General features: G+C 39.1%; 1 protein-coding gene across 1 annotated transcript in view; it reads left to right on the top strand.

Annotated features, from left to right (window-relative positions):
- Positions 1–17,114, top strand: part of CFAP47 (cilia and flagella associated protein 47) — a 350,299-nt gene that overhangs the window by 330,416 nt on the left and 2,769 nt on the right. The window contains exons 63-64 of the mRNA XM_042458393.1: positions 1,796–1,957; positions 11,585–11,753. Coding sequence (XP_042314327.1) covers positions 1,796–1,957; positions 11,585–11,753 — 331 coding nt within the window. The remainder of the gene's footprint in view (positions 1–1,795; positions 1,958–11,584; positions 11,754–17,114) is intronic.

Below are 17,114 nucleotides of genomic sequence, written 5' to 3' on the forward strand. Positions count from 1 at the left end.
AGTTGCAACAATGTGATTAGGTCTGGACACAATCAGGTGGGCAAACAGATCAGTGGCTGGGTCGTTAAGCTGATCACCAGTCCATTAGGTGTGAGACCAAGGTTATTGTCTTACCTTTGGAAGTAAGACAAACTTCCTGTGGGGATTTTCCAAGTCTATTTTCTAGAGATCCTGCCTTTTCCCATGCAGGCTTACTATGTGTCCTCCTTGCTTTTGGGTTAATGGTGGCTCTTCTAGGAGGTCACTTTGGGGTTATAGTGAAGTCCACTTATTCCACAATTTTATTAAAATCCAAACTTGATGACAGTGCCCAGAATTGGACACAGTACTCCAGGTGAGGCCTGATCAAAGCAGAATACAGTGGCACTATTACTTCCCTTGATTTAGACAATATACTTCTATTGATGCAGCCTAGAATTGCATTGGCCTTTTTAGCTGCCCCATCACACTGTTGACTCATGTTCAACATGTGGTCTAATAGATCTCCCACATCCCTTTCACATGTAGTCTCCTTAGGCCAGGTGTTCCCCATCCTATATCTATGCATTTCATTTTTTCTGCCTAAGGGCAGTATCTTATACTTCTCCCTGTTGTAGTTCATTTCATTAGTTTTGGCCCAGGTTTCTAATCTGTTAAAGTCATTTTGAATTTTGATCCTGTCCTCTGGGTTATTAGCTACTCCTCCTAATTTGATGTCATCTGCAAATTTGATAAGCATGCCCATTATTCCTTCACCATCCAAGTCATTGATAAAGATGTTGAATAGCACTGGGCCCAGGACAGAGCCCTGTGGGACCCCACTAGTCACTTCTCTCTAAGATGAAGAGGAACCATTGCTGAGCACCTTTGGGTTCGGCCAGTCAACCAATTATAAATCCACCTAACAGTCACATTGTCTAGTCCACATTTTGCCAGCTTGTCTGCAGCAATATCATGGAGGACTTTGTCAAAGGCCTTACTGAAATCGAGATATGTTATATCTACAGCATTCCCTTTGTCTACCAAGCTTGGATTTGAACCTAGATAAGACAGATACAGATCTTTCCTCTGTTTGGAAATTATTGGATGGTCTTTGTCAACTCCTTGTCACTCACTCTCAGTTCCACAATATTTTTCAGTGTGGTTGAGATGAACTTTATCTGAAAAACATTTTGAATAGATAGCAGCAGTTCAAAGAAATTATTATTATTATTATTATTATTATTATTATTATTATTAACCTTTATTTATAAAGTGCTGTAAATTTACACAGCACTGTACATACAATCTTTTAGTTAGACGGTTCTAACTAAATAATAACTGTTTGTAGCTGGAGCTTCCTAAGGAACACAATTCCATTTCTAGTGAAGCCTGTTGGAGTTGCCTGTGACTTTAATGACAGAATTCTATATTTCTTTGGAAACGAGAACGTAAATCTCAATTTCAAGGCTGCCATACTGTTGTCATATTGAAAAAATTCTCCATCCAGCTGCCTGATAAATTAGGATACAGAAATCAAGACTGTAGCCCCTATACAAGTGCAAAGGAGTTATACTGTACCAATTAGTTTGGTTCTTCAATTCCTCACAGAAACACAGGAAAAATAATGTGATATTTAGCTGACAGCTTCTTCAAAGTATGAATGAATATCTATTCTGACTAAAAATAATATCTACAATCTAATTTAAAGTCAGCCATGTAACCACATTACATATCTGCAGAAATAAGGGCTTGCCTCATACCTTGGACATTGATTTATTTGACATGTTTCATTATGCCTTCTGTTATAATGAATATCTTAAACTTAATTTTGAAGGAATCCAGCAACATTAGTGGTACAGCGCAGTGCAGGAGGCATCTGGAAATTTCCAATACTGTTCATTGCTACTGAACCAGAAGTAGATGATGTCATCAATATTGAGGCAATTGGTTTAAACAAGGAATCTGGAATTAGATTTAGACTTACAAGCCAAACAAGGTAAGAATTTTCAAGGAGAAATACCTGTAGCCTTTTTTTCCTGGGGCTGAGGGTTGTTGGGATGAAATGAAGCAGCTAGTGAGTCTAGGAATGAAGTGGACATTGCAACATAGAACTAAATTGATAGCTTACCATTTGCAAAGAGGCAAATTTGTTTGCAAAACAATCTGCCTACCATTTTATCCAAACACCAGTGTGCCAGTTGATCAAGACATTTGTGGAAAAAATGTGCTATTGAGGATGGATGAACAGGTTAACACTTACAGAGGCTGTAGGGTTATAGAGTCATGATGAAATCTCATATATACTGTATTTATAGACATCCAGAGATCTCAAGGAGGCATACTATAAAACGAATCTGACAAATGTAAAACAGTGCCACTAATAAAAAAATGATTTAAAAAAGCTACCAAACTATCAAACAATTCAACAAGTTAAAATAGGTTAAACAATTTAAATAGTTTGGTTCCAAGCATATGGGCCCCAAGCACTGTTAGTCTTTTGACATATCAATTATACTGATGAAAGAAGTGTAAAAATTCAGGAGAAAAGCAAGTAGAAAACTATTACCAATAACATATCATGAGTATAGCAAGGTGATGACACAGTTAAAATGTGACAGTGGGCAGTCAATAGATGTTGCATCAGTTGAAGGGCGTTACTGAATCAGTATGTCAAGTAAGCATAGTAAGTCTACAGTTTACGGGTGTTCATTATGAAATGATGTTGGTCATTTCTTGTGTGTTGCATATTTGGAATGGTGCTTTCTAAATATCCTTCAGTGAATTGTAGATGCATTCCCACTGATCAAACAAAATGCACCTCTCAAAATGATAACATGGTCTCATCATGATATCTTTTATCAGAAAGTGAATCAAAGAAAATGATAGAGAACAGATCAAGGACATTTTCTTGCCCATGAAAATGCATGTTATGTTGACCAGTAAATGATGGAAACATGAGTGAGCTTTCATCAGTAATTAAGGGCCCATGCCAGGCAGTTAGCATCTAGAGGGCCAGAAGCTGTTCACCTCTGCTCTACACTGATTTTGGCTTTCCAAAATAGATATTAGTACAATAAAGAAATATGTAAAATAAAAAGCTATAGACAAAGTCCTCTAGAGTTAAAATTCAAGGAAGAACTTAAAAGGGTTTCAGGGAGCTTTTTGTGGATTTTTCGAGCTATGTGGCCATGTTCAGAAAGGCTTACTTAAAAGAAGAGGCAAACTTTTAAACCTTCTAGATTCTTCTCACATTTGGGAATCTAACAAGCTTCCCTGGCAGACATAGATTTTACACACAGCAAAACATGTCAGAGATCAACCAAAACCTTCTTAAATGGTCTCTGTACAATTTAGTTCAGTGAGATTGTACCCACCTGTTTTTAAGAGGCATGAGGACAAATTTGGGGGGGGGGCGGGACAAAGGGTCTCTCCCCATGCACCTACCAGTTGGCTGCATTGAGGACCACTCACAATTTTGCCCCAGAATATTCTCTTTTAAACTGAAAGAGTCAAAAGCTACCATACTCAGAAGGCTTGGAAAAACTACTTCATCTTCAAAGTATTTGCCCGCCCCACAGGAGCTAAACACTGAACTGGTAAAGAGTGGAGGGAAGAACAATGCAAGAGTTAAATAAAGAATGTGAGCAAAATGATATACCCAACTAATGACTTACAGGAAGGACTTGTAGCCACTATCCCCAGTTTTAATACCCATAGTTGCTGATGTAGCCCTTAGTTCCTGTAAAGGAGGGGAAAGGCTCCAAGGACATGGAAAGTTTTGGATTGGTTCAGAATTTACATGAGTGACTTTTCTTTAAACCAGGTAATTGCTGGGTTCATCAGAGAAGAGATTTGAGAAGATTGCCCATATGTAATTTTGGAGGACTGGAATGTTTCATAAATTTAAATTGATTTTTTATTGCCTAGTCATTTAATTATTTGGATGGGGGAGGGAGAGATAGAGAGAGAATGGAAATAAAATCTTAAATTCGTGTCAATCAAAGGATGACCTTGGCTGTTATTGATTTTCTAAAAAGGGCTCACTTCTTGCATCTATGTATCTCAGATGGACAGTTGTCACAGCTGTCTCATGGCTGTCATTGGAGAGGATTCTTTAAAATATGGCAAACCTTTCTGTGACAATGATGAAGCTATCTTGTTCAACACAATAGCCTGTTTTACAGCACAAAAGTCAAGTACAGTAATTGCATTGGCAATGCTATAATCTTGTGGTAGGTGTTTGATAGTTGTGAAGAGACCTAATCTTCTCAGAAAAGATATAATAAAGTCTGAATCATTACAGTTATATGGAAGGAAAGCCCATGATGCAAGCTTGACTTAGCCTCAGAGAAACTAAAGAACAATAACTTTATTAAACTTGGGAAATATTTCTACCCCTCCTTTCTTCGTTTCCTCCTACTTTTCAGTGAACATGGTAACTTATTATGCTGCCAGTTTTCCTGAAAGCTCACTATCCTTTCAACCCCCTCCTTTTTTATAATTTATGTGTAGAAAATAGTAGTATGCTTTCAGTGGATACAGGAATAGAGTTCTAGTCATGTTGTCCTCCTGTTTAGGACTCTAAAGTTCACAAAGTTTCTGGCTTAGTTAATGGTGCTTTGGGATGAGAATCTAGATGTCTGTATGTGCATGTGCTAACTTGTTATATCATGTTTTATAGATTAGTTTGATTTTCCCTTCTCAATTCATTTAATGAACAGTACACACTGGGCTCATCCATTTATTATATTTATGTCCCAGGAAATTCCTGCTTCATGTTGTTGTTGTTTTAGTTGTGTTCACTTATGCTGAACAACTTTCTTCATAGTATTACTAGGAGATTGCCTTAGAGCACACTGCTGCCATATGAAGAACCCTTCTATACCTTTACCAATTGGATATTTGGCATAGAAGAAAATGGATTCAGATCTAAGTTTGTCTTTGATGTGATGAGTAGGATTTTTATTTCTTTCCTACTGTGGGTTTTTAACTCTCCATTGGCTCCCAAACTAGAAAGTAAAAAATGTGGCCCTCATTTCTAACAAGAGCCTGTTGGAAATTATCCCATCCATAATAATAATCCTCCTATGCTTGCTAGCAGACATCTTATTTCAGTAGTTGTGATATTTGTCCAGAGGTCCTACTTAATCTTAATTTTAGGCCTTTAAAAATGAGATTTATGAGATTATATGACATGGTAGAGTTAAATAAATTGACATGCCTACTAAAAGAGTGAGACAAAGTTATGAGATGTGTAAATAATATATGGGACAAAATTGTGACAGAATGGATTATTTATTTTGACAAGTTTTTGTAAACTGATGTGATCTGTATAATTCTTCTTTACATGTATGATAGAATTACCAATAAAATTAATATATAGAGATAAGACATTTATAATAGGCAGATTATACAGAACTGTTAGGGTGGAAGTTAACTAGTGAATTAGTGTGAATGAGTTTGTGAGAATGTATGTTGAAGATCATTGACTTTAACTTCACGAAAGATGTTCAGATGTCAAAAATGATATCCATATAAATTATGTGCTACTTTTTCAAATATTCAAATGGTTGTTGGGTCCTCAGTCTATTGAATAACAGGAAGTGGGCATTTATCTTTTTTTAATGTTGCAGTATAAGTCTTTTTGCCTTAATATGAGAACAGACTGCATTTCCACTGACCACTATTAAACTTCTGAGAAGCAGCAGATGTTTTAAAAGCACATAAACATCTCCAAAATGCAAAAACAATAAAAGTGATAGCTTGATCATCCAAAAAAAAAGTATGTGAATATAGCCACATCAGATGTCTAAAAGATGCATCAAGTGAATTACACCGCCCAACACTCAGACCTTTTCTAAAATGCTGTCATGTCTGCTGTATCCGTTTGAATTCCCACTCAGCCACAGAAGCCCACCGGGTGACCTTAGGCTAATCACATACTGTCAGCCCTAGAGGAAGGCAATAGTAACCCACCCCTCTGAGTAAATCTTGTTAAGAAGATCCCGTGATAGGATTGCCTTAGATTTTCATAAGTTGGAAATGACTTGAAGGCACATAACAATAACAAGACATGTCCTAGAGAGGCAGTATCTGTAGCAGTTAGAGCATTTTGCTAAGGAGTTTATCGCACAAGGTTGGTAAAGTGGAAGGATAACAGGATAATAGTATGTTCAGTTCCTCCCTCCCACATGACACTGATGCTGTTCCATCAGTGTAGCATAAGAGACCATTGTAAAATAAGTTTTTTTAAACTTACAGAAATAATCCATTTTTGATTTTCAGTGTGAAAGTGCAATAGTGCTTTTCTGCTAATTTTGATTGATCAATATGTATGTTTTAGGTGAGGAAGTGATAGTGATCAGGGGAGATCAAGCTCCTTTCTAGAGTTTTTGTTGTTGCAAAGGTACTACGGAGCTTTCTTTCTATCTTTCTTTCTTTCTTTCTCTCCCTCTCCCTCTCCCTCTCCCTCTCCCACACACATGCATCTCCTTTCTCCCGAGTCCCATTCTCATTGATTTGGGCAAAGCTATATTAGCCCCCCTTCCTCCTTCCTCCCTCTTTCTCTCCAAGGCCACTCTTGCCCTCCCAAGCAGTGTTGCTGACCACATGAAGAATGGAAGGGAGGAGAGGGTAGGGAGCAGAAGCATCAAAGGCAATATATACTACAATCTGTGTGTGAGATAGGGTTTTGGTGCTAACAGGCACTCTAATCCTGGATTGGGTCCAAAAGGATGATAGGGAAACCTACAGTCTCAATTATATACAATTTTTATAGGAAATGCAATTGTAATGGCAGAGGGGCTTATGCGACAAGGCCCTAAGTGTCTTGAGACCAGGATTCAAATCCCCACTTAGAGGAACCCTCTAAGTCACTTTGGACAGGTCACACTCTCTCAACCTTAGAGGCTGCAAAAACCCCTCTATACAACTCTTGCCGGGGGGGGGGGAAGGTTAACCTTAGGGTTGCTGTAAGTTAGAAACAACCTAAAGGTACACAACAACAAATGCATGTCCTGCTCTTTAGCTGCTGATGCCTTAAATCTCAGCAACTTCTGGCTCTGAATGTAGTGTATTATTTAGGTTCTTTTCCTCATAAGAGGAAGCATCCACCAGGTAGATCATCACAACCAACGACACAGTCCTTTGATAGACAGGATAGTGGTGTCCAAAATATTTTTCAGTTCATTCCTGAAACCTTATACAGTGGTCCCTCCAGATTTGCAGCCTTGGCACTTGTGGTTTCGGTCATCTGCGGGGTTCTCTAAGAGCAAGAAAAAATTATTCTGAGATGTGTAGATCCTGATGCTGTTGACTTCGAAAGAAAGAGGCATAGACAGGATGATTCCAAAACAATCCAGGGCAAAAAATGAACAGAGAGAGGGGAGAATCAATAAATTGGACTGGAGATATACATTAGGACCATGAAAGTCCAATCCACCTTCAATAAAAAGAAACTGCATCATACTGAAAGAAATCAAAAGAGGTAAGTAATCTCAAATAAATATTTGAGACACAGTCTTAAGTTTTTTAAAACATTTGCAGGGTCTAGGAAAAGGGATTTCAGGGGGAAAAGAAACTGAAAATCCAAAGACATATTGAGTAATAACATAATCATACAGAAAATGTCCTTTGGAATTAAAATTCCAAGATAAATAATAACATTTGTACACTACCAGAGCTGCCAATAATTGTGTGATACATTGTCTGCCACTGGCATCTGATTTGGACCAATTAAGCAAATAATTGAATAAATCTCCAAAAGCATTACCACCTTCATTAATGCCAGAATAGAAGACTAAAGTTCAGCAGTAGAGTAAAAACTCATCTGCATGAAGAATATATTTACATTCTGAAGGTTCATGCACAATGCCATTTATATTACTATTTTTCTCATAAGACAGGCCCAAGGTTTTAACTGTCATATAAAACAGCCCAGAACAAAATACTCTAAAAATTCTCAGGGTAAATTAAATTTAGTCAATGTGGAAAAGTTTCAGTTGTCCAAGGGACAACAGCATCTAATGAAACAACAGCACATTGATCATCTCTCTCATCATTCAAATCAATCAAGTCAACAATCAATCAGGGATAATGAGAACCTTGCCTGTATGATTTAGCTGGACCAAGTTTACAGTGACCTGTTAGCAACAATAGCTGTTAGTATCTTAAAGGTAAAGGTAGTCCATCTGACATGAATGCCTAGTTAAGGGAGAGAGCAGGCCGACCCAGCGTCATCAGGGGCTGGCCTGAAGACTGAGTGCCCTCCCTCCATAACTGTCATCTTTCGGCCGTTGAGGGAGAGAGCAGGCCGGCCCAGCGTCATCAGGGGCTAGCCTGAAGATACAGTGTATCTTAATTGTAGATTTTTCTTGTACTGTTATATAATTTTCTTGTACACCGCTATGATCTATTTGGAATAGCGGTTTATAAATAAAACATATTATTATTATTATTATTATTATTATTATTATTATTAGTCGTAACTGACTGTAGGGGGAGGTGCTCATTACTGTTTCTAAGCTGAAGAGCCAGCATTGTCTGAGGACTGCTTTGGTGGTCATGTGGCCAGTACGACTGCACTGAATGCTGTTACCTTCCCACTGAATCTATCTACTTGCATTTGCATGCTTTTGAACTGCTAGGTTGGCAGAAGCTGGAACTAGTGACAGGAGCTCACCTCATCATGCAAAACCCGGCCTCGAACTGCCAATTTCCTGATCTTCTGATCATCAGTACTGGTGCCTTAACCACTAAGCCACTGCACAGTTGAAATATTTGCCTGCTAACTGGTGATCTAAAGATTGGTGTTTACGTGTCTGTAGGTCAGTAGCAAGAGCAACATGGCAGCAAGGACTACTCTGCTTAGGCTCTACCTAGTTCCTCAGGGTATGACATTATAAGAGACCAGGCATTTGACTTGAAGCCTAGCACTTCTCCATCTCTCTAGGCACTCTTATCAGACAAGCTTCGAAAAGGAGAATGATACCTTGTCACAGTGCTGGAGCTACTGTTAAGAGTCCAGTGTTCATTTGGGCACCACTGGTTCCTCATTCTCTGTGTCCATGCCCGAGTTACACATGGATTCCTGGGCTATGTCAGTATATATGTATGAACTACTATAATAATATATTTGCCCTCTTTTACTTTTAATGCTGTCAAAAAGCAGCATCTAACTTAGGAAATCTGATTTCTAGTTGTTAACTTCCCTCGACTTCAACCTCTGGCGACCTGGTGAGGCATTTCCAAGACACCCTATCTTCAACAATTCAGCTCAGTACCTGCAGACGTAGGGCCATGTCCTCTTTGATTGAGTCTATCCTTCTGGAGTGTGGTCTTCATCTCTTTCTACTGCCCTCTGTCTTTTCAAGCATTATTGTCTTTTCTAGTGAGTCATGTCTTCTCATGATGTGGCTAAAGCATGATAGCCTCAATGTGCTCATTTTGGCTTCTAGAGGAAGTATAGATCCAATTTGCTTTTGTACTCATTTGTCTGTTTTTTTTTAGCCATCCACAGTATCCACAGAACTCTTCTCCAACACCACATCTCAAATGAGTTGATTTTCTTTCTATCAGCTTTCTTTACTATCCAGATCTTGCACCCATATATAATGATGGAAAATATGAACAACCCCCACTATAGTGTTCAGTTGTATATTTTTGCACTTCTGGATCTTGTTTAGTTCTTTCATAGCTGCCCTTCCTAATCCTAGACTTCTGATTTCTTGATTGCAGTTTCTGTTCTGATCAATGATTGATCCAACATATGGGAAGCCTTTGGAAATTTCAATATCCTCATCCTCCATGTTGAATTGATGGACATGCTCTGTGGTCATTATTTTAGTTTTCTTAATGTTCAGCCTTAAAACTGCATTTGCACTTTGTTCTTTGACTTTGAATTTTTGGCACACCCAGCTCTTTAAGTGCAATCCATAGCCTTTTGTGATCTATGCAGTCAAAGGCTTTGCTATAGTCTATAAAACAGAAGTCTTTCCTGTAGAATCTTGAGCATGAACTTACTTGCTTGTGAAATCAATACAACAATCCTATAACTGATGCAATCATTTGCGTCCCCTGTTTTGGGTTTAGGGGCATATATTGGTAATCTCCAATATGTGGGCCACTGTTTTCTTTTCCATATATGCTGGCACATTTTAGTTAGAACTCATGTAGATTCTGCTTCTGTAAATTTTATGTAACTCTCCTGGTAGCTCTCTCATCTGTTCTGGTGATTTATTCATCTTAATCGCTCTTAGTGCAGCTTTTGCTTCAATTTCCAAAATTTATGATTCTTCTTCTCATTTATCATTCTTCCTTTCATCTTTTTTGTGTAGCTCTTATGTGTATTGTTTCCATTATCTTTTTTGTTTTGTCTTGGCCATTAGTATGTTCCTCTGTTAGTCATTGAGCTTTCCTATGCATGGTTTGAATTTTCCTTTTGTTTCACTGATTTTGTGAGAGAAGTCTCTTGTTCTTTTTAGTTGTTGTTCATATTATTTTAAATTACCAGTGTAGTAAATTACACACATTATGAGCAAATAAATTAATTAAACTACAGCGCGCCCGCGTCATACACGGGCGTGCTTTACGTGGACTTGAGCTTACGCGCTCAAGCTGCGGGCGCATCCGGGGCGTCCCATTCAATTGAATGGGTGCGTGTGCCCGTTGCACCCCACGTGCTGCTGCACTGCTGCGTCGCCATGCATGAGCCCCATTGTTTCTAATGGGGCTTGAGCATAGGCGGAATTCGCCTTACGCGGAGGGATCCGGAACGGATCCCCACGTAAGTCGAGGGCCGACTGTAGTTCTTAACTTATTTGTATTATTGTTCTGTGATGTCATTCAGTTGGATATGGAATAAATATTACAGAATTGCTCATCAGTACATAGAAATAATTAGCGTATTTTATTGGAGTCTATTGTGTAAAGATTCCATAATTTGGATTAGAACAGAAACTTGTTTTTTGAAAAAAGCAGTTACAATACAGTTACTGTAATTATGTGTTGTTGTTGTGGGCCTTCAAGTCATTATTGAATCATTTCCTGTATTGTTATGTATTTTATATGTATTATCCTACTAGAGAGGCCCTTTCCCCACCACCTTTGCCTTCTCCTTTTGTGTCGTGTCTTTTTAGATTGTAAGCCTGAGGGCAGGGAACCGTACAATTAAAAAGATTGTATGTACAGCACTGTGTAAATTTACAGCGCTTTATAAATAAAGGTTAATAATAATAATAATTTTCAACTTATGGCAACCCTAAGGTGATTTATCAACAGAGTTTTCTGGGGGTGAGAATGTGATTCATCCCTGGGCATGAATGTGTCTTACTTTCCCTAAGAACTTTATTTTGAAATGGATCTTGCTAGGCATGCATGTGAAGAGCTATTACAGGAGAGGATAGTAATCAGTGCAAGGTTTTCTTTGAGATATTGTGATCATTTCACATTGCTACACTATTTTGCAAGTATTTCAGAAAGTCAGCACAACTAAGAATATATGAATTAATTAAACGAAACAATAAGAGCATTGTTTAATTGATGATCTTTAATAGCAGGATGTTATTATATAGGACAAAGAGTGAATGAAAGTAAATGCTGACTTTACTCTCATGTTCTTTACTAGGTATCCAGATCCTTATACAGCATACTTTCTGCCAGGTAGTGATCCAGATTTTGTTGTATGGCCTCAAGCTGGGGAACTGCTTCCACTTGACACAGCAGGCACCTGCATAACGGTTGGGTTCAAACCCAGTATGTACAGCAAGAAACATAAAGCAATATTAGTAATACAGGTGAGTCCTAACAATTGGATTCTTGATAGGCTGCTTTACTCTGGTATGTTTGTGGACTTACAGACATTCCTTCTTAAATAAATGGTATAAATGATCCCTTCTAAGACTTGTTTTTCTTGCTAGTGAAATTGATCTAGTTTGCTGTAACAAAGTGCCTGAATTTTTTTCCCTGTTTCCATCAGTATTTCTTGCTATCTCTGTGGGCAATTTAAAAGAAATGTGTTCTGGTGCATCAGATAAGAAATGTAGAATTTCAAATTAGTATGGAGAACATTTCTGTTCATTCACTGTATTATTTGGAGTGGGATTGGGGATGTAGAAAGGAATGCCAAAGGTTTCTAGACCAATTATATTTATAATCAATTTTATTTCATTCAGAGCTTCTTTTGTCTTTCTTGATTTTGACTTTCTCTGTTTTTCTTCTCAGATCACTTGAGCTCAGCATGTTGCTGGCTCAGTTTCTTTTAGTGATGGTAAATCCATTATTTTATAGGATGGTGATAATATTGCATTGTTTACTTGTGTAGTCTACTTTTTCATTTGCTACTAAATAAAGTGTTTCAGGAACGTTTGGGGAGCATAGATAAACAGATATACTTACACTGAGGAGAATATGATAGAATTCACATTATTTCCTAGTGATAAGAATTAATTATTGCAGACAGTTGGGAACAAGCAAAATAAAAAAAAAACCAGTTGTATATTTTAGCAACATTTGAAGTAGGAGAGGAGGAGAAAAAGAAGGATTCTTGAAGTTTTGGAAATTGCCAAGAGCTTGTCTTGACTCGATTTGTTATACAAGTCTGAAAGCAGATCAGCCAGGTGCACATCTAGCAAGTGATTTTCTTCAGTTGCTACAATGATTTCAATGTGTGTCCTTTCAGGATAAATAACTTTTCCAATGAAGTGATTGGACATTTCTTAGTCCATTATGCAGCTCACTTTTATTGGTGGCCATATTTCTTTTAAACTAATTTGATACATTTCTCAATTAAATGCTTTCCTGTCAGTTTTCCCATCCACAATATATGAGCCCTTCATCCAGTGCTCAACACAGCAATAGTGTTTGAACATACTGTATATACTCGTGTATAAGTTGACCTCATGTATTAGTCGAGGGCAGTTTTTGAGGCCAAAATCATGGATTTTGATATGACCTGAGGATAAGTTGAGGGTCAAACACTGGGGAATGCTACCGAAGATCTAAAGGGGGAAACAAAACACCACTTCCCTCCCTCCTTCTCCCTCTCTGGACCTCTTCCAAGAGTCACAGCATGGAAAATGGGGGGGGGGGGCCCTATGCACTCTCTGTCCCCCCCACTCCCTTTACTAAAAGGATTTCCAAGGCTCATGGCTTGAAAATTGGGGTACAAACCTCTCTCTCTTCCCTTCACCCCCAGGATTCCCAAAGCTCATAGCTGGTGAAACGGGATACAGACCCCCCTCTTCCCTTCACTGGGGTACAAGCCTTGACATACACACACACGCTCTCTCTCTCCCCGCCTCACCAGCTGTTTGTTAGCTCTGGCTATGAAGGCCGCTGTACAGATGGGCCCTACGGGGCGCCATTGTTACGTGCAAGGGGCAGCACTTCCAGACGCGACTCGCCCCTCTCACTTGATTGAGGGTGTCAAAATGGCGGTGCCCTGTACATATGGGTGCTGCTATTTTGACATGATGGATGCATAGCGTGTGCACGTCCCGGCGCCTTTGTGATGCCACAAGTGCGCCATTGGCACCTTGCGGCATCACAAAGGTGCTACAAGAAGAACCCGTTTTTTGCGGGGTTTTTTGCTCCGTGATGGAGGCACGTGGTTTGTCTGCTGCGGCTCCCTCGTGGAGCAAACCAGGGCAATGGGAGACCGCCCTTTTTGGGCAGTCTGTATCCCGCCATTGAAAGCTGAGGGAAAAGGCACACAAGAGTGTGCGGGGACTCAAATAGGGAAGCAAACTCTCTCTCACTTGCTTTCCCTTGTCTCACCAGCTGTTTGTTTGCTCTGGCTGTGAGGTAAGGCTGAGGGTTAAGACACAGAGGCGCGTTACAGACCGCCCGTTTGGGGCGGCCTGTATCCAGCCCTTTCCCCGCTGGATTGGGTCCTCAGCTGCCACAGCGGCAGCCTCTGAGGCCCCAATCCGCCACTTTTCAGGCCACGGGGAAGTGGCAAAAGGCCGCTTCCCCGCGGTCTGGAAAGGGGGGTCCTTGGAGCTTCATGCCCCAAGGACACCCGATGGTGGCGGGGAGGAGGAGAAAGGGGCCGTTTGGCCCCTTTCTGCCTTGCATCGCTGGCGCAGCTGTCTAAAGGCTGCACCAGCGAGGCAAATCCTAGAAGGAACTCCATTTCGGAGCTCCTTCCAGGGTCGCAAAAAAGGCGTCCCAGCCGCCCTCGCGTGGCGTGAGGACGTCATGTCCGCGCCACCCCGTTTGGAGGTGGCGCGTTCGTGACGTCCTAATGGTGCTCCCATCTAGAATGGGCACCGCCATTTTGTACGTACTGTGTACATACTAGGGTTGGGGGTGTCTGGAAGAGACGCCTCCTGGCAACCCTAGTACGTACACGGTATATACTTTAGGCGCGTGTGTAATGCGCCAGAGAGAGAGAGAGAGAGAGAGAGAGAGAGAGATATGGGAGAAGATAGCACACAGGGTCTCAAATGGGGAGCTGTTTAAAGATCCCTGGCTACAGAGGAAGACAGGCACTTCTTTTAGGAACATTATTGCCCCATGTATAAGTTGACCGATGATTTTGGAGTTCATTTTGGGGCATAAATTTCATGACTTATAGTTGAGTATATATGGCAAGAAGCTGCCTTACAAAGAATGAGCTGTCTAGTCTCACCTAGTCTGCTACTGTTCACTTTGAATGAGACCTGTTTCCTAAACTCTTAATGTTAGTTAAATATAATGGGTTTTTAAAAAATATTTTTATTAAGTCTTACATATTAAAAAAAAAACATTGTGTTACATCTGATACATTGTGTAATTACCAGTGTAAAGTGTTTAACTTCCTCTACCCTCCACCAAGCTTGAATTTTTAAAAAATAATACATTGTCACTTTCTATGAGCCATTCTACTTTCTATTTCTCATTGTTCTTTATATGTATAATTATTTAAATACGTATTTAACAGATAAATAAGTATTTAAACAGGTTTTAACAGATATGTCAGAGATTGACCTCTAGGTGGAAAGCCTGTGTTTTACAACTTGGCCATTGTTCTAATTGATTTTTGCTAATACCCAGCTGTTTCATCCTGAAAATTGTGAGTCAGAATACTTTTGACTTGGGAACATTATTTTAGATACTGTACTGCATTTAACTATAAGCATTCATCAGATAGGAGTATCTGCATTCAAGCTCCCAGTGAAGTCCTAGACCAATGACATTTATTTTAGGCCTATAGTAGAAGGCTTACATTTAAATATATGAGGAAAGACTACCTGAAAATTCATCTGCATACATTAATGTCTGTCCAGGATCAGTTGGTATATCTTATTAATTGTGGAGTAAAAAAAGGAAGGAAGTGATATGTGTATAGACTAGTGGTAGGAATTGGATGTTTCTCCAGATGTTGTTGAACTACTACACCAAGCATTCTTTAATGTTGCCTAGGCTCTAGATTCTAGGGACTGTAGCTAGGAAGTAAAAAGCTATCATGGAACAATGTTCAGTGGTTCTCCTATTGCATAATGCTTTGAAATAATTTAGAAGTAATCTATAACCTGAGCAGAGAGGGGGGGGGGTCAGGAAGTACCCCCTCCTCAGTCCATGAGCCACCTATGTGAGAGTGGAAAGCATTAATATTCTACCTATATTTTGAATGCACCATTTGAAATCCATTACATAGAGATTTGCAAACTCCAAACACAAGCAGAACATATGTATCTGACTATGTAGAAGATTCACTGATTCCCCTTGGGACATTCTTCCTAGAAAGCTATCAGATTCCAAAGTCAGTGTAACACATTTGCCCTTTCTTTCCCAACTACTGTTAATTTTTGTTCACTTTTTGGTTGTCCTCAATAATGTCATTAGTCACTCAGCAGAGCAAAGCCTAGAGGCTTTCTTATTTATTATTTCATTTCCTATTGTAAGTGCTTTATACTCTCCTTTGATCATAATCTCAGTGTATATTACAAAAAGAATAAAACAATTAAATAGAAATTGGGAAAAAATGCAAAGCAGAATTTGTATTTTAAAAGCCTGGGAAAATAAAAAGGCATTTCCCTTATTCCATCCCCCCCCCCCCCAAAGAAATATAGGGAGTTCTATCAGCCGCATTGCAGAGGGGAAAGCACTGCATTTAAAGAACTGAATTAACTTTTAAAACAGAAAAATCTTCATAAAAGTGATTCTTGCTGGGGTAAGGAGTAGTTGTAGCATTGCTGGCTACCCACCTTTTAACAGTGTGTATGTGTATCAAAAGGGAACACTGTAGCAGTATTCCTTGATGCTTCCAACTGATGCTTTTAGTGTCTTCACCCTGCTTTGTTGCTGGAATTTTACAGAGGTCCAAATGTCATTATCAGTTTGTAATCCTACTAGATTTCCCCCCATTGCCTACTTTTTTCTTAGCTCCCTCTCCCCATATCCTGGTATTATGTTCTGGCCCCATTTTATGATGCTGATACTGGAAAAGGGAGCAGTATGTATTTTCAGGCAGTATTTGCATGCAGATAGGCTATAGGATATCCAACATTCTTCAGCACGGTATAATCCAGTGGGGTAGGGCTCAGATACATCAGTGAAGTGTTGTTTCATTTTTTAAATGTATTTTTAGTTTTATATCTTGTCATTTGATAACAATAGCACACATGTGTCTTACAATCAAAGCAGTAATATATAGTAAACCACATTGTAAAACATCAAATAACATTCTATATATTTATTATTTTTAGAGTTGATTAATTGGCCATTCTTTTGATTAATTATTCAACATTTCTATTTTAATATGTGTTTAATATGATGAATGATGGATGTCATAGCATAGCAATATCTTCAGGATCAAAGATTTTTCTTTCAGGTCTAAAATATTGTTGCAATTTAGCTATCTGAGACTCCATACAGACAAGCCAAAATAAAGTTGCTTCGAGTAACTTTGGAGGTATGCTGTTTCAATGATGCATGCATCCTAAGAGTTTGGAAGCCATACCAAAGCCACGATCCAGTCCTAAGGACTGCAGCACAGCTTTGGCGCAGCTTCTGGACTCTTAGGATGCATGCATCATTGAAACAGTACACCTCCAAAGTGACCTGAAGCAGCTTTATTTTTGCCTGTCTGCATGAGGCTTGAGATAAGAGTTTCAGAAGAATATTATAATACTCTATTCTTTTTGCAGACTTCTGATTAAAAGCAGCAGTTA

Source organism: Sceloporus undulatus, chromosome 3, assembly GCF_019175285.1.
Source record: "Sceloporus undulatus isolate JIND9_A2432 ecotype Alabama chromosome 3, SceUnd_v1.1, whole genome shotgun sequence".
NCBI classification, from domain to species: domain Eukaryota; kingdom Metazoa; phylum Chordata; class Lepidosauria; order Squamata; family Phrynosomatidae; genus Sceloporus; species Sceloporus undulatus.